Source organism: Strongylocentrotus purpuratus, unplaced genomic scaffold (assembly GCF_000002235.5).
Source record: "Strongylocentrotus purpuratus isolate Spur 01 unplaced genomic scaffold, Spur_5.0 spur5_scaffold_14, whole genome shotgun sequence".
Classification (NCBI taxonomy): Eukaryota; Metazoa; Echinodermata; class Echinoidea; order Camarodonta; family Strongylocentrotidae; genus Strongylocentrotus; species Strongylocentrotus purpuratus.
Window position 1 is genome coordinate 7631214 of NW_022145599.1, and position 27134 is coordinate 7658347.

Consider the following 27134-nt stretch of genomic DNA (forward strand, 5'->3'; position numbering starts at 1 on the left):
ATGACAATGGAATGCATGAAGGAAACTTTTTTTTTTAATGCTAAAGTTTATTCCAAACAAGAATAGCTCAAGATCACAAATGTACCCTATCAAAAAAGTACATGCATAATGTTGTTTTATTTAACATATTATGAATATTTGACACCAAACGAAGAATGCCCCTTGTGCAATGAAATGTCAACATTGGCCAGTGCCATGAAATGCCATAAAACATTATTCAGGAAAATTCTAAAATGGTCAGATTGTATTTTGTTAAACAGAACTGCAGTGCATGAAATATAGATATTGTTGAGGCATACATTTGAATGTCTTGTATTATAAAGCAGTTGGATTGACTTCTGAGAGAACCACCCATAAAGGCAGAGGATAGGAGAATAAAGAAATGTTCATGACATAATTCATTTGTGTATAATATTCGTGTAGTATAAGAACTTGTTGTTTTCCCTCTTCCAAAATATGGGGAGAAAGCAAATTGTATACATACTGTACATTTACGTACATGTATGTCTATATATGACGACACACGTTCTGTTATAGATGAAAGAAGTAGATTGCAGTAATTGTTAGGGTTGAATGGATGGCAATATCTCATTGTCACAAAATGTCATGTTTGTTGTTACTCCAGTCTACGTGCAAGATAATAAATTGAATATTAATTTTCTCCCTCTATTATGTTCCTTTTATTTCTATACAAATACACTATCTGTCTCTCTCTCTCTTTCCCTGCCAATCAACATGTGTCTTTTTTCTCCCCCTCTCCCCTCCCTCTCTCTCCCCTCCACCCCTCTCTCCCCCTCTTTCTCCCCCTTTATCCCCCTCTTTCCTTCTCTCTCCCCCTCTATCTCATTGTCTCTTTTCTCTTTCTGTCAACCTCTCTCTTCTCTCATTCTTTTTGTCTTTCATCCTCTTGATTTTCATTCACTCATCATCTTGTTTGTCATCTATCTCGATCTATCACCTTTTCTCTTCCTCTCTGTCTCTCCCCCTCTCTCTCTCTCTCTTTCTCTCTCTCTCTCTCTCTCTCTCTCTCTCTCTCTGTGCTATACTTAACAGACTGAAGATGCCGGTGCTGTAGGAGATTTTCGATATGACGAGTTTGGATTCAGAGTGGAAGTGGAAGGTAAGTGGGTGTTATTTCTATTTCAACTGCATCACACAATAGATTCAATAAAAGGTGGCTTATTTATTCAACCTTGAGTTCATGTTGGATATTACAGATTGCAATCAGTTTGGTATTGTGCCATATGTACCAATGCATGCATATTATTGTGGGACTCTATTTTAGGCTTTTTGTCATGAACTGTGTAAGTGGAACTTATAAACTAAATGCTACCAACCTGCTTCAGTGTATTTTCGTCTGAAAAGACATTGTATTGTATTTTTACATTCTCTCTTCAAATTATATTGAAATAAGTACCAGGCTCCCTGCTACCAATTTTTATTATTACTAATATTAATAAAGACATTTTTTTTTCATGTCTTTTTTTAATTTAGATTTTGATAAAGAGAATATTTCTTTATACAAACACCTCAAATAAATTAATTTTTGTTTGATAAACAATTAATCTATACCATAAAATAATTTCTAAAATTTAAGATTAAAAACTACTGTAAATAAAAACAGATAAAAAAAAAAAACAGATTGCTTACTTCCAACTTTACACAAACAGACAGCTGTGATTTTAATTTTAATCACAGATTCTACATGTATACTCAAGTATGTACTATGCAAATTACACTGATTTTCATAATCTGCACTGCCAAGGTTCCACTTCTATGTTGGCTAGTACACTGTTGTGAATGATGATATTCAGTACATGCACTAGAGCATGAAGATGACACTGGGCAAGCATCTGCCACCAATTATGGCCCAGTATCGCTTATTGAAGAGTGAATATTAAAGGTGTTAATGGTGTTTAATGGCAAAATTTCCCTTAAATTGTATCATAATGTGAATTTTTTTTTTTTAATGACACATTTCTGCAAGGATTGTCAAAACAAAAGTGTTTGAAGTTGAATATTAATGGAAGAATACAAAATTTAAGTTTCCTGGCGTACAACAGAAAAACCCAAATTATGCATTCTTTTATCAATATTATGTCTTTAAAAACATTTTTTGGGGGGGAGAGGGGAATATTTGCAGAAGTGTCTGAAATTCTCTTTTACATTATGATAAAATTTGAGTGAAATTTTGTCATCAAAGTTGGGGCGAATTTGTGGCTCTCAACACTTTAGAGGGGCTTTGATCTTTAACAGGCACTGTCTCACCTTTCTGATATACTGTAGTCACTGCTATGATGAAACTCCTTGATTGTGGAAGCCCATTGTACATTATGAGGAGAAACACAACATCAAGTCAATGTGGTGCAAGAAACTTGCAATCTTTTTCTTGAATAGGCACTTACAGAAATAATGAATTTGTGGGCAATACAGTACAGCATTTTGTACACGTATGTCTCCAAATGTCAATATAGGCATATTGAATACTGATTTACTGTAATGATCATGTAAATATAGATATGTAGTCTTCATGTATTTAGGCATCAACATAACTGTCGTAGGTGTATTTTGACCTTTCCTTTATGTGGTTGTTTGCCCTTATATAAGACGGATCTCTCCCTTTGTGGTGTCGCGTGCACGCCTTCAGATATTTATTTCATGAGAGATTCTCTTTGACAATGCATTTCTTAAAGACCATATACGAACTGAAAAAATGAAATGGATGAATTATATATCAACGGAAAGCTTATAAGCCATAAGATTACAATAATATCAATTATATGCCATTTTAGTGTCTGTCAGAGGAGTATCAGCTCTCTGAAAATTCAAAATCTAATGCTGAAAAAATTGAAAGTTGACATCTTCTTATGTGGAGTACCCATATTCACAATGACTTTCCATTAATTAAGCGTGGCTCATCGCCTCAGCTATAAACATGTACATGTAGGTGAACCAGTCAGGTCCACATGTTATGTCGTTACTTTAACTCGTAATAAGGAGAATGAGGTTTTAACTTGCTTTTGTGCAATAATGAAAGGTTAAATACTTTTTATTCCTCTATATTTTTTATTCTACATTCATTCAGTTTTCCATTTCCATTTATATCAAGTTGTATTTTCATCGGATAGGGTCTTTAAGCATTCTCCCTGCTCATTAGGAAGCTTTGCAAAACCGTTGACCTTCTATGTCTCATTATGCCTTTGGAAGAAATCTTGTAAATAAGGAGCTCAGGCTTATGACGGCCAGATGGAGTTGACATTTAAGATCATGCATTCAAATGTACAGTTAATACATGTGTATATGCAACATGGATCAGTCTGAAGGCTGTTTAAAATATATTTCTAACAATGCAGTGCCTTTAGCAATATTCAAAATTGAACAAACGTTACATTGGAGCATTTTCAAGAAAGCACATATCATTTTTTAAATTTTTAAACGAGATGTGTGCCTTACCGGTATTTATTTCATATCCTTGTTCATGATAAATTGTCTTCTCTTCTTCTTTTGAGTCAATTTTTGTAATGCCAAGCTTTCTTTTGACTCCTTACCTTTTTGGATATTATTACTTTTGTTTCCTAATAACTTTCTGTTCAATCTTATGGAATTGATGAATTAGAAATTAACAGGACAAAATTGAAAGCTACTGAAATGACCTGAAATTGAATGAAACTGAACCAATCTGTATTTAATTTGATTTAACCAAACTGAATTGAACTTAAATTGATAAAAGTGAACCAAAGTAAACCAAACTAAATAGAACTGAACTGAAGTGAATAAAAATGATCTAATCTGAACTGAGCTAAACTGATCTAATCTGAACTGCATCAAACTGATCTAATCTGAACTGAATTGAATTAAACTGATCTAATCTGAACTGAACTGAACTGACTTGAAATGAACTGAATTGAACAGTACCAAACTGAATACAATTGAATCAAATCAAACCGAACTGAACCAAAATAAAGAGTATCCTATGCTTTCCAATTATATCACATTAAATTCATTCAAAGTGAACCGATTTTGACTCATCTAAATTCTAAATACACATGAGGCTCAACCTAACTATAATATCACATTAAATTCATTCAAAGTGAACTGATTTTGATGGATTTTATTTCTGAATACAGATGCAGCTGAACCTTAGTGATATCACATTAAATCCATTCAAACTCAAAGTGAAATGATCTTGATTTTTTATTGATTTTAATTCTAAATACAGATGCAGCCGAGCCCAACTCCAGTAAGCTCCTGAGTGAACCGTTCATAGAGGACCCCCAGCAGAGATTGAAATGGACAGCATACTTCGAGTTCGCTCACAATAAAGAGGTCGGAGATCTCACATGGGAATCGGTAATATAATCTACTTCCATCTCGGGTTTCTAAGATTTTACGGGGTTAACAGTATGTTTGCATAGCTGCCAACTATTACAACAAATTTATAATACACCAGTTTACGGTGAGCACATGTCCAAAGTGACCCAGAATATCCACAGATCTTCAAAACATGAAGAGGTCCCACTTTGTACATTTTGAAATAATCACTCCTACAGCGATGGAGGTACTACATAAATAGCCTTTGTTTCCCCTTTTCAAAGAATACTTCCACCTGTGTATCATGGAGTGCATTGCTTGTGCGTAAATGAATAATGGTTACGTAACTTTCATGAGCACGCATTCGGTATTTTGTCTTCGTGTATTTCACAATTTGGTCTGCAATGACCTTTATCTGCTCATGCTCAGACTGCAACTATGAACTGGCTTATTATTACAAATTTCAGACCCTATGTACAAAATTAGGAATGCACCTTCAAGAATTAGGAATTGAATACTGTTACAAATATAATACGTGGCGCAATGGAAAACTCATACTTTAATAGTGAGAATAATATTTAAAAAAGGGTCAGGATATGGGAATGAGATCGTGATTGACATCTGAATTCGAAGTAAATTAAATTCTAGTTGTTTGCACTTCATGAAGCAAAATAAATTTCAGAAGTTACATCCCAAATTCTATCTTTACATCATCTAGATGGACAGCCGGTTACCCCAGACGGAAAAGTTACGTTCGCTGGTCCGAGAGGGCATTCCACACAGCATGAGGCACCAGCTGTGGATGAGACTCTGCGGTGCGCAGGAGAAGAAGAGTAGCAGCGAAATGTCATACAAGGTAAGTAAGGCTGGCTCCCAGGATGTTGATCGGTGAAAGCAACAGAGCTTATGAATTATTGATGATTTAACAGATTGGATTTCTGAGAGTGACGAATGCTCATGAGTCTTGTGCGTACAAGGGTGATAAGTCATTATTGTGTTTACATACCAAAGTTCACACCTTCCGGGTCGAAGCAACTGATTTGAATATGTGTAATTTATTCATGACGTGAGAGGAGACAATTACAGTGTACAGTCAGTCTAATGATAGCAGAATTAATGTTGTACATACTGTATGCAGTGGGAATAAGTGGTACCTGTAAGAATGAAGGATACTTACAATATTTCAAGTAGATCTCCAAAAATCACCTGGCTTACGAGAGTCCACGCTTTCTACTCAAGTATGTCTGTACTGTACATTGCTTACAGACAATTAAATGTATTCATCACTATATGAATCCAGAATATTATTATTGTTGTAATTATTAAGTATGAAATCATGGCTATATTAAGCGAGTCTTGATGTGAGTGAACAAATGGACACTTGTGGAACTTTACTGTGTTTTATATGTAATTTTCTTATCTCCATTTGTCGGTATACAATTTCTTTATATTATTACAGTTATCCATTTACATATGTCTTAATGAAATGATTTTTCTTAGAATGTTGTTAAACCCTCACAGCAACATACTAGATTCGGAATGCCCCCCCCCCCCCCCCCCGATATCAATTCATTTATCTTTTCCTTCCTATATTACCTTTTTAAAATACATCTACTTGTCTCTCCTTGTACATTGTCATGTGCTTCATGATCTACATACACCTTTTTACCTACACATACCTTTTTACCTACACATGAGCTCTACCCATGTTTTTAGTTCATACAGATATTTATATGTATCTATCTTTGATTTGTATATCATAGGAGATCATCAAAGCAAGTTCCAGTGACCAGTCCATGGCAGCCAAGCAAATAGAAAAGGTGAGAATATGTTATGTCAACACAGACATACATCTAGTCTTTCTACCCTTATGAAGCAGCATGTATACTAAAAAATATTACCTTCATTCCTCCTACTTTAAAGCCCCTCTAAAATGTTGGGAGTCTCAAATATTTGATGACAAAATTTCACTTACATTGTATAAAGATTTGAACAAGTAGGTCATTCAAAACAAACTTCTGCAAGGATTTTCAAAATATATACATTTTAAGGCCAATATTTGATAAAAGAATACAACATTTAAGTTGTCTGTTATAGGCAGAAAGTCCAGATACTTGTCTTGTATTCTTTCATCAATATTCTTCTTCCAAGCACATTTATTTAAAAATCCTTGCAGATGTGTGTGTTACTATGACATCCTCTTTCACATCATTAAATGATTAAGGTGAAAGTTTGCCATCAAATTTTTGACGCTCCCAACAGTTTAGAGGAGCTTAAACAGGATGTAGATACACAGTGGTCGGTTGAATAGCAGATATATACTCCACGACTTCTTTTCCTATTGTATTCACACACAATGCTAATAGTGTCCATACCTTCTCAAAGTCTACTCTCATCCAAAGATGTATTTGAATTAATTTTTATTTTATGGTTTTATGATATTTGATCTTTATACGCTATGATGTTAGGTGATGAAAAATATGAATTGATTGTATTGAAGAAGAAGGAATCAGAAAAGTGAAAGGGCAATATTTCCATGCTTTTATGGGGCAGAACAATACGAGGAAATATCATTATTTTCAAGCAAATATTCCTCTTTTTCATATTCCAAATCATCAGTTCAGTTCATCAAGGATATTAAATCTTCATGTAGATTTGAAACTGCCAGGAAGTATTTTGAATTTTCAATGTGAAAAAATCTATCGCCATCAAACACCTTATTTCAGTTCAATGTATTAGCTGTCATAAATTTTCATGAGCAATGCGGGAAATCATCTCCTGATACTTTCATAAAATGAATCTTTGAACAGGACCTTCTACGTACCATGCCCACCAATGCGTGTTTCTCAAACCAGAAGAGCACCGGCGTCCCGAGGTTACGAAGAGTCTTGAGAGGCATCTCATGGCTCTATCCTGATATAGGCTACTGTCAAGGAACAGGCGTGGTAAGTGGAGGAAAGAAAAGACTATGAAAAATTGCTAAGTCTCATTAACATACCCCGTTTTGGGCCACTGACAACTTGCCACCTTTTTAATGATGTTGTTTGACACCCTCTTAGACAGCATTCTTCCACCACCTGTTTTCATTATTATGTCCACCATAGAATTGTTGAAATTTTATTTATGTATGATAATACTACATGAGATTTGTAAGACGCCAAATGTTCATGGTGCACTTTTGCAAGTATAACATTTGCATTACACACAAAAGAACAGCTGAAGTGAGATAGAACATATACAAATGAAATAGAACAATTAATTATATACTGAATCAAACAGGATTATTAATATTCTTTCTGTTTGTATTCATGTGCAACGTCTCTGTTTGATTGACCGTCTTTTGTCCTACAGATTGTCTCTTCATTGCTTCTGTTCATGGATGAGGAAGATGCATTCTGGATCATGTGTTCAGTCGTTGAAGATCTTGTTCCTCCGTCATACTTCTCACACACGCTCCTAGGTGTACAGGTAAGTCAATGGCACTAGAAATACCCAAGTCACACCAGAGAGACAGACAGCAGAGTGTTTCACAAAACTTGTCATCAGTGACAAATGACAGTTGTTGTTATAAGCTACTGAAATACTTGCTTCTGATTGGTTATCAGCAGATTTGTCACTGACTTTCTCCTTTTGTCATTGAAAAAAGGCTTTGTGAAATGGGTCCCAGAGTGACAACAGACCAAGTAAAAGATTATATTGCTCTGAATGTCCTAGAGTCAGTTGTTTTGTTTGGAGTCGGTTCAGTGTGACTGAGGTATCATTGTGTATTTTAAATGCTTTCTGAATCGTGTGTTCGGTCGTAGAAGATCTCGTTCCTCCATCAAACTTTTCACACACACTACTTGGAGTTCAGGCAAGTACAGAGCGTCATTCCCATATGCCCATGATAAACCGTCTTTTAAAAAAGAAGCAACAGTAAAATAGTGGCATAAGTGTAGTGTGTCTCACTTTTCTGTAGCTCATAACGCGCAAATGAGTCGGTACTCCTTTGAGCCTTCGTTATGCACAGATAACTTTTTCCCTCACTACAACCCCACTTGCCGTTCATTTATATGCATACAAATAGAAAGCAAAGTTTTGCTGTGGTGAACTGTATCAATTTACCACATATTTAAACAAGCCTCCAGTTCTATTACAAATCCAAATCCATGTATGGAAATATGTCTCACTGTTAAAGATGCTATTTTGCTTCTTAAAAGTAATAGAACAGCGTCATGTTTGCATTCTATGCATTCAGTCCTTATTGTGAGTTTTCAAGCTAGCTGTTTGAATTCAAATCCAAATATAAAGGCTGTTATCATGCAGATCAGTCCCAAAGCAAATGGAAGAATACCAGAGAAACTACAAATGGCATGTTCTGCAATGACTGTCTTGATTGTTTGATGATACTTGATGATTATATGATTTTATGTTTGTGTCTTTAGGCTGACCAGAGAGTATTAAGACAACTGATGGTCAGCTATCTTCCAGAGCTTGATCAGCTACTTAAGAGCCATGATATAGGTGAGTTGGACATCATCAAATGTTTATTTATTAATTCAATTAAAGGGAGTGGGTCTTCAGTTTCCATGTGCAGAAGGCCATAATTCATGGACACCTGACTTGGTGAAGATACCGGTAATGTGTGTACATGTCTGCACACAGCAAACCTGTAGGCCTATCAAGAAATACCCCATAGTACAGTTCCGCCTGCGATCAACGTCACACTGATCGCACGCAATTGATCGCGCTCAAAATGCGCGACTATGAGCGCGAGTGCGCGCTCTTGTTATGCGTTATCACTGAATGCGCATACTGTCCTCTACGGCAGAAAAGAGGCGCGATATTCTGTACGGCAGTATTACAAAAGCGCTCGATTCCGTTCAAAACGGCGGTAAAAAGCGGGGGTGTTTTAAAAATATCTCTCCCGTTTCAATATTGTTTTTCTCATTAATACGTTGATTGTTTTCCCTTTTTGAAGATTATCTTGATCATGCATGCCTGCTATTTTTTAATTTTCTACTTCTAAAAACAATAATTATCAGCAAGGTTTTGTTGCCCCATACGGAGATCTAAAAACGATAATTATCGGCAATACTTTGTTGCCCCTACGGTGATCTAAAAACAATAATTATCGGCAAGGCTTTGTTGCCCCTACGGAGATCTAAAAACAATAATTATCAGCAAGGTTTTGTTGCCCCTACGGATATCTAAAAACAATAATTATCGGCAAGGTTTTGTTGCCCCTAAGAAGATCTAAAAACAATAATTATCGGCAAGACTTTGTGGCCCCTACGGAGATCTGAAAACTATAATTATCGGCAAGGTTTTGTTGCCCCTAAGAAGATCTAAAAACAATAATTGTCGGCAAGGTTTTGTTGCTCCTACGGAGATCTAAAAACAATAATAATCGGCAAGACTTAGGTGCTCCTACGGAGATCTAAAAACAATAATTATCGGCAAGACTTTGTTGCTCCTACGAAGGTCTAAAAACAATAATTATCGGCAAGGTTTTGTTGCCCCTCCGAAGATCTAAAAACAAAAATTATCTGCAACGTTTAGTTGCCCCTCCGTCCGGAGATCTAAAAACAATAATTATCGGCAAGACTTTGTTGCCCCTACGGAGACAATTAGTTGTCACTGATATTACCGGCTTTGTGACAAAAATTAAGCCGACGGAAAGAAAGAAATTAATTCAAATATCACTTGCGCTAGAGAAACAAAAAGTGATAGAGATAGAAGCGAAAACGATTAAATATCGCTGATTTTACCGGCTTTCATGATAAAACTTAAGCCGTCGGAAATAAATAAAGAAAATGAATTGCAATATCACTGGCACTAGAGAAATAAAAAGTGAGAGAAAGAGATTGGTGAAAACAATGAAGTGTCGCTGATATTACCGGCTTTCATGACAAAAATTAAGCCGACGGAAAGAAAGAAACGAATAAAGAAAATATCACTTGCGCTAGAGAAATAAAAAGTGAGATTTTTTTTCTTCTTTTCCACCTCACTTTGTCACTATGATTCTATTTTGTACTTAAATTTTTGTAAATAATTATGGGTTCACTTATTAAAACTTACATATTTGTTTGTAAATTGTATTTTCATTGTTTTATATTCTGAGTGGGGCATTCTGGCGACATTCCGAATGCCAATTGTATAAATCCGTGACGTAATTAACTATGAGGCCTAAAAAATAAAAATATATTGTGCCTTAGGTGCTAAAACATGGGTCGGTCGGAAAATAATCATCTTTTTTTCTTCTTTTTTTTCTTTTTTTTTCTCGCCCTTTTTGGGCTGATATTTTTCAGTTTTGAATGTTTTTTTTTTCTTCTTTTTTTTCTCGCCCTCTTTGGGCTGCTATTTCTCAGTTTTTAATGCTTTAATACATGTGTTTCATCGACATCATTCCATTCATATCTTTTCACCTTTAATATACTAATCCATGGTTTACAATGTTGTGTTGAGACAACAACACTCTCTGATTCCCAGCTGATGAGGTTTTTCAACTGCCTGTAAAACTTGCTAGCAATGTGAAGATTGTTGACAAATTGTACAGGTGGTCCCGGGCACAAAGTGGTCTCTTTAATAACCAAAGAAGGGACCGAAACTGACACAGGAAAAGACAGCCAGACACTTTTGCATGCATTAGGTTCAAATCATAGCCTTTTACAAAATTTGTATCTAAACTGGCCCGCTTCATAAAATATGCTCTTCATTCCTGTTTCAGTCCTGGGGATTGTTCCAAGTGTATCACTATGAACATGACAGACAATGAAAGCGGACAAAATATACAGTTCCTCAGGTAGACAAAGGGACATCCCTTCACTGCTATTATGTAAAAATGTGTAGAACAGGTGTCACATGCATATTCACCTGTTCTACACATTTTTACATAATAGCAGTGAAGGGATGTTCCTTTGTCTACCTGAGGAACTGTATATTTTGTCCGCTTTCATTGTCTGTCATGTTCATAGTGTATGTTTGTATCCGTTTTTTGAGTTTGAAATGAGTCGAATCTGACCCCAAAAGATTTAACAATTCATATACATGAATATTTGAACTCACTGTATCTCCATGTTTTAATCTGAGTTGTACAATTTACAAAGTTACAAACCAACTTACACTTTGTCTTGCTGGAAAACTTTAATAAAGAAACAATATTTGAATAAATAAACACAAATACATGTGTGTTTTCTCGCTCACATGAGCTTCATGGAACAGAGCGCATACGATCCCATTTGATTGCAACTGATCGCAGACAATTATTACTGCGTGTTCTGGTAACGTAGAGGCTTGTGGATATAGTTCTCAATGTTGTAAGGTAAGTTTGAAGGAAAGAAAAAGACAAAACTCTAACGTTTGAGATTCGAGGAAACATAATATGGGGATGTATGAGTAGATTCTGTCATGGGCGGAGATTCCTTTTCGAAAGGTTTACAAACGTGTATAGTCTCATTGCAACAGCATTCATTTGCGATCAGATGCAATCACGTGAAGAAAAAAGGGTCTAGCGGTAAAAGGCACAACAATTATAATTTTGGTGTAGAAAGCCCGGTCGACAAAGCCTATTCAAATTTTACATGGAGTTAGATGAAACACAAATTATGTTCTTTGTAAAAATTATAGTGCTATGGTGTACTTTGAAAATCAATCAACGGATCATTCTCGTGGCTCCTCTTTGAAAAGATATAACGGAAGAATGTGAACTCATCATACCAGGTGTTTCGGGGTTAAGTTAAACATTTTATGCATCCTCAAAAGATTCCCTTTTTCTTTCAAACACAATTCTTGTCGTTAAGCAATATCCCTATTTCTGTGAGAGCATTCGCACTCAAGTAGACTATGAATCTTAATTTTGTTATGTCTCTCCAATGTATATAATAGTTTAAATAAAACGACTATCAATCGATCTTTCCGTACTGTAGCTTTATGCTTGAAATTCATTTAAATTATCCACCCCGACTGCCGCCTATATTATTAAGTGGACACTGTTCAGCTATCGCATCCAAAATAGTTTAATCCAGCCCAGCAAAGATGAAAAATTATAAATGTGGCTGGGGAGAGAGATGCGGAAAGCTTGAAAATCTTCTATACAAGGAACAGAGCGCATACGATCCCATTTGATTGCAACTGATCGCAGCTGATCGCAGACAATAACTGTGTGTTCTGGTTACGTAGAGGCTTGTGGATAGTTCTCAATAGTTTGAAGAAAAGAAAAAAAAAAGAACCCTAACGTTTGAGATTCGAGGAAACATAATATGGGGATGTATGAGTAGATTCTGTCATGGGCGGAGATTCCTTTTCGAAAGGTTTACAAACGTGTATAGTCTCATTGCAACATCATTCATTTGCGATCAGATGCAATCACGTGAAGAAAAAAAGGGTCTAGCGGTAAAAGGCACAACAATTATAATTTTGGTGTAGAAAGCCCGGTCGACAAAGCCTATTCAAATATTTTACAAGCAGGTAGATAAAATACAAATTATGTTCTTTGTAAACTTGATAGTGCTATGGGGTACTTTGAAAATCAATCGACGGATCATTCTCATGGCTCCTCTTTGAAAAGACATAACGGAAAAATGTACTCTCACCGTAGCAGGTGTTTCGGGGTCAAGTTAAACATTTTATGCGTCCTCAAAAGATTCCCTTTTTCTTTCAAACACAATTCTTGTCGTTAAGCAATATCCCTATTTCTGTGAGATCATTCGCACTCAAGCAGACTATGAATCTTAATTTTGTTATGTCTCTCCAATGTATATAATAGTGTTTAAATAAAACGACTATCAATCGATCTTTCCGTACTGTAGCTTTATGCTTGAATTTCTTTTTAATTATCCACCCCGACCGCCGCCTATATTATTAAGTGGACACTGTTCAGCTATAGCATCCAAAACAGTTTAATCCAGCCCAGCAAAGATGAAAAATTATAAATGTGGCTTGGGAGAGAGATGCGGAAAGCTTGAAAATCTTCTATACAAGGAACAGAGCGCATACGATCCCATTTGATTGCAACTGATCGCAGCTGATCGCAGACAATAACTGTGTGTTCTGGTTACGTAGAGGCTTGTGGATAGTTCTCAATAGTTTGAAGAAAAGAAAAAAAAACAGAACCCTAACGTTTGAGATTCGAGGAAACATAATATGGGGATGTATGAGTAGATTCTGTCATGGGCGGAGATTCCTTTTCGAAAGGTTTACAAACGTGTATAGTCTCATTGCAACAGCATTCATTTGCGATCAGATGCAATCACGTGAAGAAAAAAGGGTCTAGCGGTAAAAGGCACAACAATTATAATTTTGGTGTAGAAAGCCCGGTCGACAAAGCCTATTCAAATTTTACATGGAGGTAGATGAAACACAAATTATGTTCTTTGTAAAAATTATAGTGCTATGGTGTACTTTGAAAATCAATCGACGGATCATTCTCGTGGCTCCTCTTTGAAAAAATATAACGGAAGAATGTGAACTCATCATACCAGGTGTTTCGGGGTTAAGTTAAACATTTTATGCATCCTCAAAAGATTCCCTTTTTCTTTCAAACACAATTCTTGTCGTTAAGCAATATCCCTATTTCTGTGAGAGCATTCGCACTCAAGCAGACTATGAATCTTAATTTTGTTATGTCTCTCCAATGTATATAATAGTTCAAATAAATGCCTATCAATCGATCTTTCCGTACTGTAGCTTTATGCTTGAATTTCATTTTAATTATCCACCCCGACCGGCGCCTATATATTAAGTGGACACTGTTCAGCTATCGCATCCAAAACAGTTTAATCCGGCCCAGCAAAGATTAAAAAATGATAAACGTGGCTTGGGAGAGAGATGCGGAAAGCTTGAAAATCTTCTATACAAGGAACAGAGCGCATACGATCCCATTTGATTGCAACTGATCGCAGCTGATCGCAGACAATAACTGCGTGTTCTGGTTACGTAGAGGCTTGTGAATGGTTCTCAATAGTTTGAAGACAAGAAAGAAAAAAAAAGAACCCTAACGTTTGAGATTCGAGGAACCATAATATGGGGATGTATGAGTTGATTCTGTCATGGGCGGAGATTCCTTTTCGAAGGGTTTAAAAACGTGTATAGTCTCATTGCAACAGCATTCATTTGCGATCAGATGCAATCGCGTGAAGAAAAAAGGGTCTAGCGGTTAAAGGCACAACAATTATAATTTTGGTGTAGAAAGCCCGGTCGACAAAGCCTATTCAAATTTTACAAGCAGGTAGATAAAACACAAATTATGTTCTTTGTAAACTTTATAGTGCTATGGGGTACTTTGAAAATCAATCGACGGATCATTCTCATGGCTCCTCTTTATAACGGAAGAATGTACTCTCACCGTAGCAGGTGTTACGGGGTCAAGTTAAACATTTTATGCGTCCTCAAAAGATTCCCTTTTTCTTTCAAACACAATTCTTGTCGTTAAGCAATATCCCTATTTCTGTGAGAGCATTCGCACTCAAGCAGACTATGAATCTTAATTTTGTTATGTCTCTCCAATGTATATAATAGTTTAAATAAAACGACTATCAATCGATCTTTCCGTACTTGTAGCTTTATGCTTGAATTTCATTTTAATTATCCACCCCGACCGCCGCCTATATCATTAAGTGGACACTGTTCAGCTATCGCATCCAAAACAGTTTAATCCGGCCCAGCAAAGATGAAAAATTATAAATGTGGCTGGGTAGAGAGATGCGGAAAGCTTGAAAATCTTCTATACAAGGAACAGAGCGCATACGATCCCATTTGATTGCAACTGATCGCAGCTGATCGCAGACAATAACTGTGTGTTCTGGTTACGTAGAGGCTTGTGGATGGTTCTCAATAGTTTGAAGAAAAGAAAGAAAAAAAAAGAACCCTAACGTTTAAGATTCGAGGAAACATAATATGGGGATGTATGAGTAGATTCTGTCATGGGCGGAGATTCCTTTAATAAAAGGTTTACAAACGTGTATACTGTATAGTCTCATTGCAATAGCATTCATTTGCGATCAGATGCAATCGCGTGAAGAAAAAAGGGTCTAGCGGTAAAAGGCACAACAATTATAATTTTGGTGTAGAAAGCCCGGTCGACAAAGCCTATTCAAATTTTACAAGCAGGTAGATGAAACACAAATTATGTTCTTTGTAAAGTTTATAGTGCTATGGGGTACTTTGAAAATCAATCGACGGATCATTCTCATGGCTCCTCTTTGAAAAGCGTAACGGAAGAATGTACACTCACCGTACCAGGTGTTTCGGGGTTGAGTTAAACATTCATGCATCCTCCAAAGATTCCCCTTTTCTTTCAAACACAATTCTTGTCGTTAAGCAATATCCCTATTTCTGTGAGAGCATTCGAACTCAAGCAGACTATGAATATACATTTTGTGTAGAAAGCCCGGCCGACAAAGCCTATTCAAATTAATTGCAGTATCGTTTTTTTTTCTGGGAGGCACTGTATAGGCCGATAGCTTATCTGAAATGAGGTGTCATGTCAATCAACACCAAAGTTCAAAATACCGCATATTATACGCGCCTTTGTTCTAAGAGCGCCGACTCAGGACATACTTGTGGTTGGAATGTAATAAATCTGTCATTATTTGTAAGTCGTTGTTGTGACTGGACAACGATACAGAGTAATGCCATGTGGCATGAGAACAGCATTGTTCAATTGTTAGAGCATACGGACCATTTAGATAGGAAATTAACAAAATTGAGGAAGCAGTGGCGGATCCAGGATTTTCCAATAGAGGAGTGGGGGTGGGGGGCAACGGGGCCGGGCCCCTTCATTTTCTTAATTCATTTCTTTCTTTCCGTTGGCTTACTATTTGTATAGCCGGTAACATCAGCGATATTTAATAGTTTTCGCTTCGCTCTCTCCCGCGATCTGTCTCTCTTTATATTGCTCAAACGCTGTATTGTGATATTGGCATTCATTTCTTTCATTTATTTCTTTCTTTCCGTTGGTTTACTTAATGATAATGACTTCATCAAAGTGCTAAAGCCCAAATTGAATATGAGACAATAATTTCACTGATTTTTCTCTAATGGAGAGTTTTCTACATTATCGATCGTGGTTTGACTGACTTGGAAGTTGCTGATAAAATGCTCAGAAACCAGATGGTTAATATCATATCCAAATTTTAAGTCTATTGCTTTTGTAACTAAAAAGTTATAGCGCTCTAAAGTTGACACTTTGTTGTGAGCCAAAATAGCAAATTTGGTTGCTAAGGGCCTTCTCCTTAGCAACGGTAACACAGTGCCGTGAAAAATAGAATATATCGCGAGAAGATGCTATCACCAAGCAGATGAATATTTTGATAGGAAGTGTGATGTCAGATGATGCATTTTCATCATACTTTAATATATCTTACTTAGTTCATGTTGCTATGGTAATAATATGCCTAACAACCGATATATAATGTGTTCTCAGAGTCAAATCAGGATATAGGTCAAATACTATATAAAATAAGACCTGTACCAAGTGACAGACATAATTTGCCGTCTTGAATAATTATGTTTGTGCATAGTGTTGTTCAGAACTTTCTCCCTACCCCCTCCCTCGCTTGAAATGCCCCCCCCCCCTCCCACCACCATTAAAATCAAGAATAATTTTGGGATGGGGGCAGTATGTTGTGTAGGACATGATGTGTGATCGGAAATGATGCAGGCTAAGAGTCTGTCAATAACTAAGTGACACATAAATTAAGATGTGGATCCAGGTGATAGTCATGATTTTCATTCCAAATCATTAAGACAATGAACGGAGGGGTTCAGAATGTGCACCCTCCCCCTTCTGTGACCCCCCCCCCCCCGAGTATGCAGCTAGGTGCCGGAATACATCTTAACTGGAGTATTTTTCATGACAAAATGACATTTCTACCATATAAACTAGGTGTACTTTCTAAAAAAATTACAATTTGGAGTTACATCATAATGGGGGAGAAGGGGTCTCGTCAAATTATATAAATCTTTAAAAGGGAATATAAATGTCAATGAAATTTAAGCACAAAGCTATATACGGAAAGATCGATTGATAGTCGTTTTATTTAAACTATACATTGGAGAGGCTTAACCTAGCCCCCGACTATACACGTTTGTAAACCTTTCGAAAAGGAATCTCCACCCATAACAGATACTTCTCATACATCCCCATAATGTCTCCCCAAATCTCAAACGTTAGGGTTCTGTTTTTGTTTCTTCTTCAAACTTACCCTACAACATTGAGAACTATCCACAAGCCTCAATGTTACCAGAACACACAGTCATTGTCTGCGATCAACTGCGATCAGCTGCAATCAGATGGGATCGTATGCGATCTATTCCTTGCATAATTTTGTCAAATAATTATATCCGACGTGAGAAGTAATGCTTAATAAAAAGTTTTTTTTTTTAAACATAAAGGAAGAGCCATATAATAAGAGGGGGGGGGGGGGTCCAAGATTTGACTCAGCCAGCCGCTGAATCAGCGGGGGGGGGGGTCACCTTTTTTGGTCACCCCTTTTATAAAAAGAAAAAGATTGAGGGGGTCCGACCCCCCCCCCCCTTGCGTACGCGCCTGATTCAGACATTTAGTATAGACAGTAAAAACTAGAATGTGTACAGGAAGACTCATTTCTAAAATTATACATATACTTCCAGAGATGTTGGTGCTTTCATAAACAAGTACAATTCGGTGTGTAGCAGAAGTGGATGAAATCATGTGTGCAAGAAAACACACATGTATTTGTGTTTATTTATTCAAATATTGTTTCTTTATTAAAGTTTTCCAGAAAGTGTAAGTTGGTGTGTAACTTTGTATATTGTACAACTCGGATTAAAACATGGAGATACAGTGAGTTCAAATATTCATGTATATGAATTGTTAAATCTTTTGGGGTCAGATTTGACTCATTTCAAACTCAAAAAACGGATACAAACATACACTTGGAACAATCCCCAGGACTGAAACAGGAATGAAGAGCATATTTTATGAATTGAGCCAGTTTAGATACAAATTTTGTGATAGGCTATGATTTGAACCTCTTGCATGCAAAAATGTCTGGCTGTCTTTTCCTGTGTCAGTTTCGGTCCCTTCTTTGGTTAGTAAAGAGACCACTTTTTGCCCGGGACCACCTGTACAATTTGTCAACAATCTTCACATTGCTAACAAGTTTTACAGGTAGTTGAAAACAACTTCGTCAGCTTGGGAAGCAGAGAGTGTTGTCTCAACACAACATTGTAAACCATGGATTAGTATAAGGTGAAAAGATATGAATGGAATGATGTCGCTGAAACACATGTTTTAAAGCATTAAAGTATTTAAAACTGAAAATTAGCAACCCAAAGAGGGCGAGAACAAAAAAAACAAAAAAAAAACAACATACAAAACTGAAAAATATCAGCCCAAAAAGGGCGATAAAAAAAAAGGAAAGAAAAAAAAAAAGATTTCCGACCGACCCCTGTTTTAGCACCTAAGGCACAACAGTAAAACGGCGCAATTTTTTGACTTTTTTTAAATCACCCCCCCCCCCCCCCCCCCAACCTGGCAAAAAGCTAGATCCGCCCCTTGATCGACCCAAGTCTTAGCACCTAAAGGGCAATACGATATCTTTTAATTGTTTAGACCCAATAGTTAATTACTTTGTCGGGTAACCTTTGACCTGAGGCGTCACGGATTTATGCAATTGGCATTCGGAATGGAGCCAGAATGCCCCACTCAGAATCCATTGTTTTGCGCGAAAGCTTGACGTTTCATTAAATGTATCAGAGAAAGAAGACGATTTGTTCTCGACTCTTAATCCTTGTCTGGATTCAGTTCCCCCCCCCCCCCGCGCGAAGCGTGGAAGCTTTGACGTTTCATTAAATTAGTAGAGAAACAAGACGATTCGTTGTACCGTTCTCAACTCTTGTCTTTGTATGCTCCTTTTTCTTCCTACGTCCTCTCCCTTTTTTTCTCTTCTCTCTCTCTCTCTCTCTTTTTGTTGGGGGGGGGGGGGGTCGACTGCCCCCACCCGCGGCTATGCGCCTGACTTGTAGTGGTATTTAAAATTGGTGAAGAATGTGAACTTAAAACACAGGAACAAAGCAAATGTTCCCCAGGACCGTACTTGGAATTTATATTTTTTTAAATTACAGTTTGACCAAAATGTGCGATAAATATAATTGATATTAAAAGGTCTGGTAACAACTGCAGCAATACAAGTCGTGACTCCTTAGTACAGTTTCGCGACCTCCTCAACTGGGAGACACATTCTGAATTGTCTCAACTCAAACACAACAGAACTACATCTTCTTAAAATTTGTGGGCTATTGTTTTACTTAACATTTTCTAATTTTTGTTTTGAGATCGATTACATATCGATACCATGTACCATTGTTCAATGACTTCATCATGCACTAATAAACCTTACAATGATATTTACTTCTAAAACATAAGCCCCAAAATAACAAAATTTGAGGTCAGTAAAGGATAAAGAAATTGGAAAAATCAAATCAAACATTTAAAACAGCGCAATTTATGTTTATGTTTTAAGTAAGTCATATGTATGTATGCTGTGCATCATGTATATCTTGGAAGTGACATGTTACAGTGTAGAATTAGAAAGGTTTTTCACACATGTTACTATTAAAAGTACTCTTCTATTATATAGCTTGTATACGTGGGTTTTTGTTTTTTTGTAGTTAATGTTTGTATTAATATCAATACAAATTACCACAATAAGATAATACTAACAATGTGCATTAAAGATGTTAATACATGCATGAAGTTATTTAACAAACAGGAAGTACACAAGTTGAACAAACAAAATTGAATAAAGGGTACGTAAAAAGTTCTACATAAAGAATTTGCAAATAATGAATAGTGAATAATGAAATAGTTGCCTCATTATGAGCTGAAAAGGTGTGACGGGAAACTCGCAATCGACTCGGAGTTTCAGGGGCCTTATTATTTAAGATATTTGTAGGCCTATTTATACTTCGTTCATGTAGGCCTATATATCAATTGCTATTATAGTCAATTTGTGATTTGAGTGGCAATACTACCTTGTGATAATACTCTATGTATATAGGCCTAAATAAATTTGGTACCCCAAGTGTGCAGTCAAAATTGTCTCTCTATACTTTGTATAAGAGCTTCCAAAACTAAAGATCTATCGCTATGATCTACAGGCCTAGGCTATAGGCCTACCGTAGCTTTTGTTGATAGTCTAAAAAATACTCATGATTACTTTTCATCGGATTACAAAAAATAATTACGGTCTAGTTTAAATTCATGTATATTATAATAATAGGATCTATATTAAGATTTGAGAAATACGCAACAATTTCCTTTCCCAAAAAATTATATTCAAATACGAGGATACCAACGTATTTGTACCGAGGTCTCGGGTCTATATTTATTTTGTTCTGTATTTTGAGTTTTTGCTGTTACGAGTTTATATTCAAAATTGATATCGAATATTATTGTTACCAATCAGGGCCTCATGGAACCACCACTATCAGGGAAATTAGCCACCCTGTCTAAATATCAGAAATATATAACTCGAACGCGTCATTTAAATAGACTACGACCTGACCTCTCTGAAAAGGCGACCTCATTCTCATAACATTACTCATCGTGCTCTATTGTGCATAGCGCACTGACGACCGACTATGCACTGACCTCAGTGCGACTATGTACTAATGCGCGTCTAGTATGTGTGCAAGTGTGATTTATACACATACGTATGCTGTATGTATGTGTATGTAGCGCGTGTGTTATAAGTGTTCTGGGTACTTGTGTGTGTAATTATGTCCGACATGTGCGCATGATATGCATGCGATACTAGAAAAGCAAACTGTGCATAATTAGGTGTAATCTTGATAATTGAGATGTGTATATATACGTGTGTTTTACGTAAATGATCCAATTCTGGTTTTAATACACTAGCTACATAAATGCAAGGGAAACCCAACCCGACCCGAGTAACAATTGTAATTGTGTGAAAACAGAAAAATCAAAGAAATATATAGTTGAAAGTTTGAACTATTAAATCGGACAAAGGAAATAATAAGAAAACTCCTTGCCCTTAAACATACATCTATGTGAATCTCAAATTAGCATATTGGTCACTCGACTATGATGTAGAAATATCCAGGTACAACAACTCTTCCGTCAGGCGTCACATGTAGGCGGCCTACACTGAATTATCATTAAAGGAGAATTAACCTTTTATAAAGCAGATTGCTTGGACAAATGGAGAAAAATCAAAGAAGCACATTAGTGAAGGTTTGAGAAAAATCGGATAAATAATAAGCTCAGATCGCACAGTGGGCACTAGGCTTTAGAAGTTTTGAATTATTATCAATAAAACGTGTCAATTAAAAAAAAAAAAAACCTAGTAGGCCTACATGTAGATCATATGAGGAACCTGGGAAATGAAGAGAGCTTGAAAATATCAGTATAGGGGTAAGATACAGATCCGCTTCTAGGATTTACGGTGAATGGGGGGGGGGGGGGTATAGGCATACACATTTCTGACCCACCTTCAATTCAATCAATAGGCATAAAGTAGGATAACATAGTTTTCACTAAACTGTCGCATTCATTTTAGCAATGTTTTCATGCATTCAAGTGATTGCGATCGATTGCGTTCGCAAGTGCACGCATAATTATGCGCGCGGTCAACTGTGATGTGAATATATTTCACTTTAAAAGTCCCCCCAAAAGACCCGCCGCAACTCTAAATAATTTTTTTAAAAAGAGATAACGTCTAATATATTTTTTCGCCACCGATTAGTTTTTACTTTGAGATTCCCGCCGTAACTTAAATCATCTTTTAAAAAATAGAAAATATTGCGTCATAAAAGATAACAAGTCCGCCAATTTGATTTTGGTTTAGAGAGTTCGAAAAGGATCCACCTTCAATTTAATCAACTAGCCTAAAGAAAGATAACATAGTTTTCACTAAACTGTCGCATTCAATTTTAGCAATGTGTGCATGCATTAAAGTGATTGCGATCGATTGCGTTCGCAAGTGCACGCATATGCACGCGATCAACGTACTGTGACGTGAATATATATATATATATATATTCCACTTTAAAAGTCCCCCCAAAGACCCGCCGCAACTTAAATCATCTTTTAAAAAATAGAAAATATTGCGTCATAAAAGATAATAAGTCCGCCCATTCGATTTTGGTTTAGAGAGTTCGAAAAGGATCCACCTTCAATTTAATACAAAATAGGGCATGGGTGTCGATCCCGGGGGGTGGGGGTGGGGGGGATATATTCCCCCCCCCCCCCATATTTCAGGTGGGGGTGGCCTGTACATTACCATAAAAAAAGCCCGATGAGAGTAGTTAACGGTTATTACTCGCAAGATGACCATCAATATACACATTTTGCTATCTCATTTTCATGATACATACGCAAATAAGACAACCGTATATGAGACAAGAATAAATTGAATTCTCGCTCATACGGCTTCATCAGGAATTGATGAATTTATTCAATCTAAAAGCTAAATGTTAAGCGCGAAGCGCAAAAGTGCAAAAAAAGAAGTAGAGAGTAGGAATAAGAAACAGAGAGGATACAGGCGCGTAGCCATGGGGGTGTGTGGCGGTGGGGGCAGTCGCCCGCCCCCCCCCCCCAAAAAAAAAAAAGAGAGAGAGAGAGAGAGAGAGAAAGAGAGAGAAAGAAGAAAGGAAGAGGACGTAAGAAGAAAAAGGATTAAGAGTCGAGAACGGTACAACGAATCGTCTTCTTTCTCTAATAATTTAATGAAACGTCAAAGCTTCCGCGTTTCGCCCGGGAACGGGGGGGGGGGGGGGAGGAACTGAATTAAGACATGGAGTAAGGGTCGACAATGGTACAACGAAACGTCTTCTTTCTTCAATAATTGAATGAAACGTCAGAGTTTCCGTGCTATGCGCGGAGGAATTGGAACTTGATTCATACAAGGATTAAGAGTCGAAAACGGTACAACGAATCGCCTTCTTTCTCTAATAATTGAACGAAACATCAAAGCTTCCGCGCTTTGTGCGGCTGGGGGGGGGGGGAACTGAATTCAGTCAAGGATAAAGAGTCGAGAATGGTACAACGAAACATCTTCTTTCTCTAATAATTTAACGAAACGCCAAAGCTTCCGCGCTTTGCACGGGAAGGAGGGTGGGGGGGGGGGGGGACTGAATGGTACAACGAAACGTCTTCTCTCTTTAATAATTTAATGAAACGCCAAAGGAAACTGAATTTAGACAAGGATTAAGAGTCGGGAACGGTACAACGAATCGCCTTCTTTCTCTATTAGTGAAACGTCAAAGCTTTCGCGTTTCGCGCGGGAAGGGGTGGGGGGGGGGGAGGAACTGAATTCATACATTGAGTAAGAGTCGAGAATGGTACAACTAAACGTCTTCTTTCTTTAATAATTTAATGAAACTTCAGAGTTTCCGCGCTATATGCGCGGAGGAATTGGAACTTGATTCAAACAAGGATTAAGAGCCGAAAACGGTACAACGAATCGCCTTCTTTCTCTTATAATTTAATGAAATATCAAAGCTTCCGCGCTTCGCGCGTGAAGGGGGGGGGGGGGACTGAATTCAGACAAGGATTAAGAGTCGAGAATGGTACAACGAATCGTCTTCTTTCTTTAATAATTTAATGAAACGTCAAAAGAAACTGAATCTAGACAAGGATTAAGAGTCGAGAATGGTACAACGAATCGTCTTCTTTCTTTAACAATTTAATGAAACGTCAGAGCTTCCGCGCTACGCGGTAAGATACAGATCCGCTACTAGTATTTCATGTGAATGGGGGGTATAGAAATACAATTTTTTGACCCACCTTCAATTCAATCAATAGGAATAAAGTAGAATAACATAGTTTTTACTTAACTGTCGCATTCAATTTTAGCAATGTTTTCATGCATTAAGGTGATTACGATCAATTGCGTTCGCAAGCGCACGCATATGCGCGCGATCAACTGTGATGTGAATATATTTCACTTTAAAAGTCCCCCAAAAGACCCGCCGCAACTCTAAATAATTTGTTGAAAAAGAGAAAATATTGCGTCATATAAGATAATAAGTCCGCCAATTTGATTTTGGTTTAGAGAGTTTGAAAAGGATCCACCTTCAATTTAATCAACATGCCTAAAGAAAGATAACATAGTTTTCACTAAACTGTCGCATTCAATTTTAGCAATGTTTTCATGCATTAAAGTGATTGCGATCGATTGTGTTCGGAAGTGCGCGCAGTCAACTGTGAGGTGAATAGATTTCACTTTAAAAGTTTCCCAAAAGACCTGCCGCAACTTAATCATTTTTTGAAAAAGAGATAACGTCTAATATATTTTTTCTCCGCCGATTAGTTATCAGTTTGAGGTTCCCCCGCAACTTAAATCATCTTTTGAAAAATAGATAAATATTGCGTTTTATAAGATAGCAAGTCCACCGATTAATTTGGTTTAGCGAATTCAAAAAGGATCCACTTACAATTTAATCAATATGCCTAAAGAAAGATAACATAGATTTCACTAAACTGTCGCATTCAATTTTAGCAATGTTTTCAGTGCATTAAAGTTAGTGATTGCGATCGATTGCGATCGCAAGTGCACGCATATGCGCGCGATCAACTGCCACGTGAATAGTTTTCACTTTAAAATTCCCCAAAAGACCCACCGTAACTTGAATCTTTTTTCCAAAAAAAAGAGACAAATATTGCGTCATAAAAGATAACAAGTCAGCCGATTCGATTTTGGTTTAGAGAGTTCGAAAAGGTTCCGCCTTCAATTTAATAAAAAATAGAGTGATATTGTCTAACATATTTTTTCGTAACCGACTAGTTTTCACTTTCATATTCCCGCCGCAACTTAAATCATCTTATGAAAAATAGAAAGGTATTGCGTCTGATAAGATAACAAGTCCACCAATTTGATTTTGGTTCAGAGAGTTCGAAAAGGATCCACCTTCAATTTAATCAACTAGCCTAAAGAAAGATAACATAGTATTCACTTAAGTGCCGCATTCAATTTAGCAATTCCATGCATTAAAGTGATTGCGAACCGCCTTAAATTCAATCGAAATTGAAAGATAACGTCTAATATATTTTTTCACCGCCGATTAGTTATCACTTTGAGGTTCCCGCCGCAACTTAAATCGTCTTTTGAAAAAATAGATAAATATTGCGTCTCATAAGATAACAAGTCTACCGATTTAATTTTGGTTTAGCGAATTCAAAAGTCATCCGCCTTCAATTTAGTCAAAAAATGAACGTCTAATATATTTTTTCCCCGCCGATTAGATTTCACTTTGAGATTCCCGCCGCAACATTATGCGTAAGTAGCAACAATAACTGACAAAAATAAAAAAGCAAACTATCGCCAACAGAGGGCGACATTTCATACGGACGGACTGCATTACATTTTAGCAATGTTTTCCACGCACTAAGCTGATCGCGATCAATCGCGTTCGCGCGCAAGTGCACGCGTATGCGCGCGATCCACTGTGACGTTGATCGCAGGCGGAACTGTATCTCGGAAAGTCTTCAGTTGAGGGAAAAGTGAGATAATGACTTCACCATATGGGGGAATGTAAAGCATTATATAAGGCCTGTCAGTCATAATACTGAAGGCTAATCCTGGTGATTGACAATACCTGTTATTGGGTAAACACTGGAACATTTTTTGCAATGCACATTTTTTTGGCAACATACATGTAAACCTTAACAAAAAATTTAATGATTAATGAAGGTAGAGATAAATCTTATCCTATTACACCAAATCAAAATAATCTGTCATTTTCCTTTTCATGTTCATTCCTACAGAGTTATCCTTGATCACACTGCATTGGTTTTTGACTGCGTTTGCCAGTGTAGTTCATATGAAGGTGCTACTGAGAGTCTGGGATATGTTCTTCTTCGATGGATCTATCGTACTCTTCCAGATCACACTTGCCATGTTCAAAATGAAGGTAAGGGCTGCTTTCTTAGGGTTGGATGGATGTTGACTTTCAATGATATTGCTCCATAGATGTAAAATCATGTGTATTCCACTGGCATAATGGGAAAAAGGTTAATGTTACACTTTATTATTTCACCAAAAGTTGACATTTTCAAGGAATTACCCTATTGTAAATCCAGAAACGTTTGTAAAATGAAAGATTTGCAAACAGTTCATGACAGCCGTTTTGATGGCAATTTTTTTAGAATAAATTCCTATTTTGTTGTTGTGAAAAATGAAACTTTTGTGTTTCTTGACCACTTAGAAAATTTGTGAAGTATCAAGGCATTTGCACATTTTCCTGTTTTAAGGCAGATTTTGAAGAGTGGGATCAATGTGGGATAGTGGTTTGTACATAAGACTTTCAGTCAGGAGGTCCTAGGTTTGAATCCTGTCCTGTTGTGTGTTCCTGTAGGCAAGGTATTTCATGTACATACAGTACCATTCTTTCTACAGGGGTTTAGTCATTGCTGAAGGACTTGAAATTTCTTGTGAATGAAATGAAATGTAGATGGCATTTACCAGAGTGAATTCCATAATAAAAGTGTCAAAAGGGAAATCCAACCTCGATAGCACAATACTTGTAGAAAGCAGAAAAATCAGAGAAGCAAACTGATGAAAGTTTGAATGAAATCAGAAAAAAATAAGAAAGTTATGAATTGTTTAAACTTATAATCACTATATGCGCAGGAACTTAAAATGGGCTGAATTGGTAATGTCACTGTGATGTAGTGCCGGACAACTTTCCCATTTGTTCCTACACATAAAATGACTAAAATTTCATTTCAAATTGGTTGAATTGGTAATGTCACTGTAATGAAGTGATGGACAACTTTCCCATTCGTTCCAACACAAATGGATGACTCGGGAGTGTCTTTTCTCTTTAGAGGACCT

The 27134-nt window shown here is 36.8% G+C and overlaps 1 protein-coding gene across 9 annotated transcripts in view; it reads left to right on the forward strand.

Moving 5' to 3' along the window:
- Nucleotides 1-27134, forward strand: part of LOC105439020 (small G protein signaling modulator 3 homolog) — a 69557-nt gene that overhangs the window by 14890 nt on the left and 27533 nt on the right. For all 9 annotated transcript variants that reach the window (XM_030984093.1, XM_030984096.1, XM_030984097.1 and 6 more), the window contains exons 3-10: nt 1054-1120; nt 4220-4350; nt 5030-5167; nt 6075-6131; nt 7122-7256; nt 7663-7779; nt 8736-8814; nt 26066-26211. In XM_030984093.1, coding sequence (XP_030839953.1) covers nt 1054-1120; nt 4220-4350; nt 5030-5167; nt 6075-6131; nt 7122-7256; nt 7663-7779; nt 8736-8814; nt 26066-26211 — 870 coding nt within the window. The remainder of the gene's footprint in view (nt 1-1053; nt 1121-4219; nt 4351-5029; nt 5168-6074; nt 6132-7121; nt 7257-7662; nt 7780-8735; nt 8815-26065; nt 26212-27134) is intronic.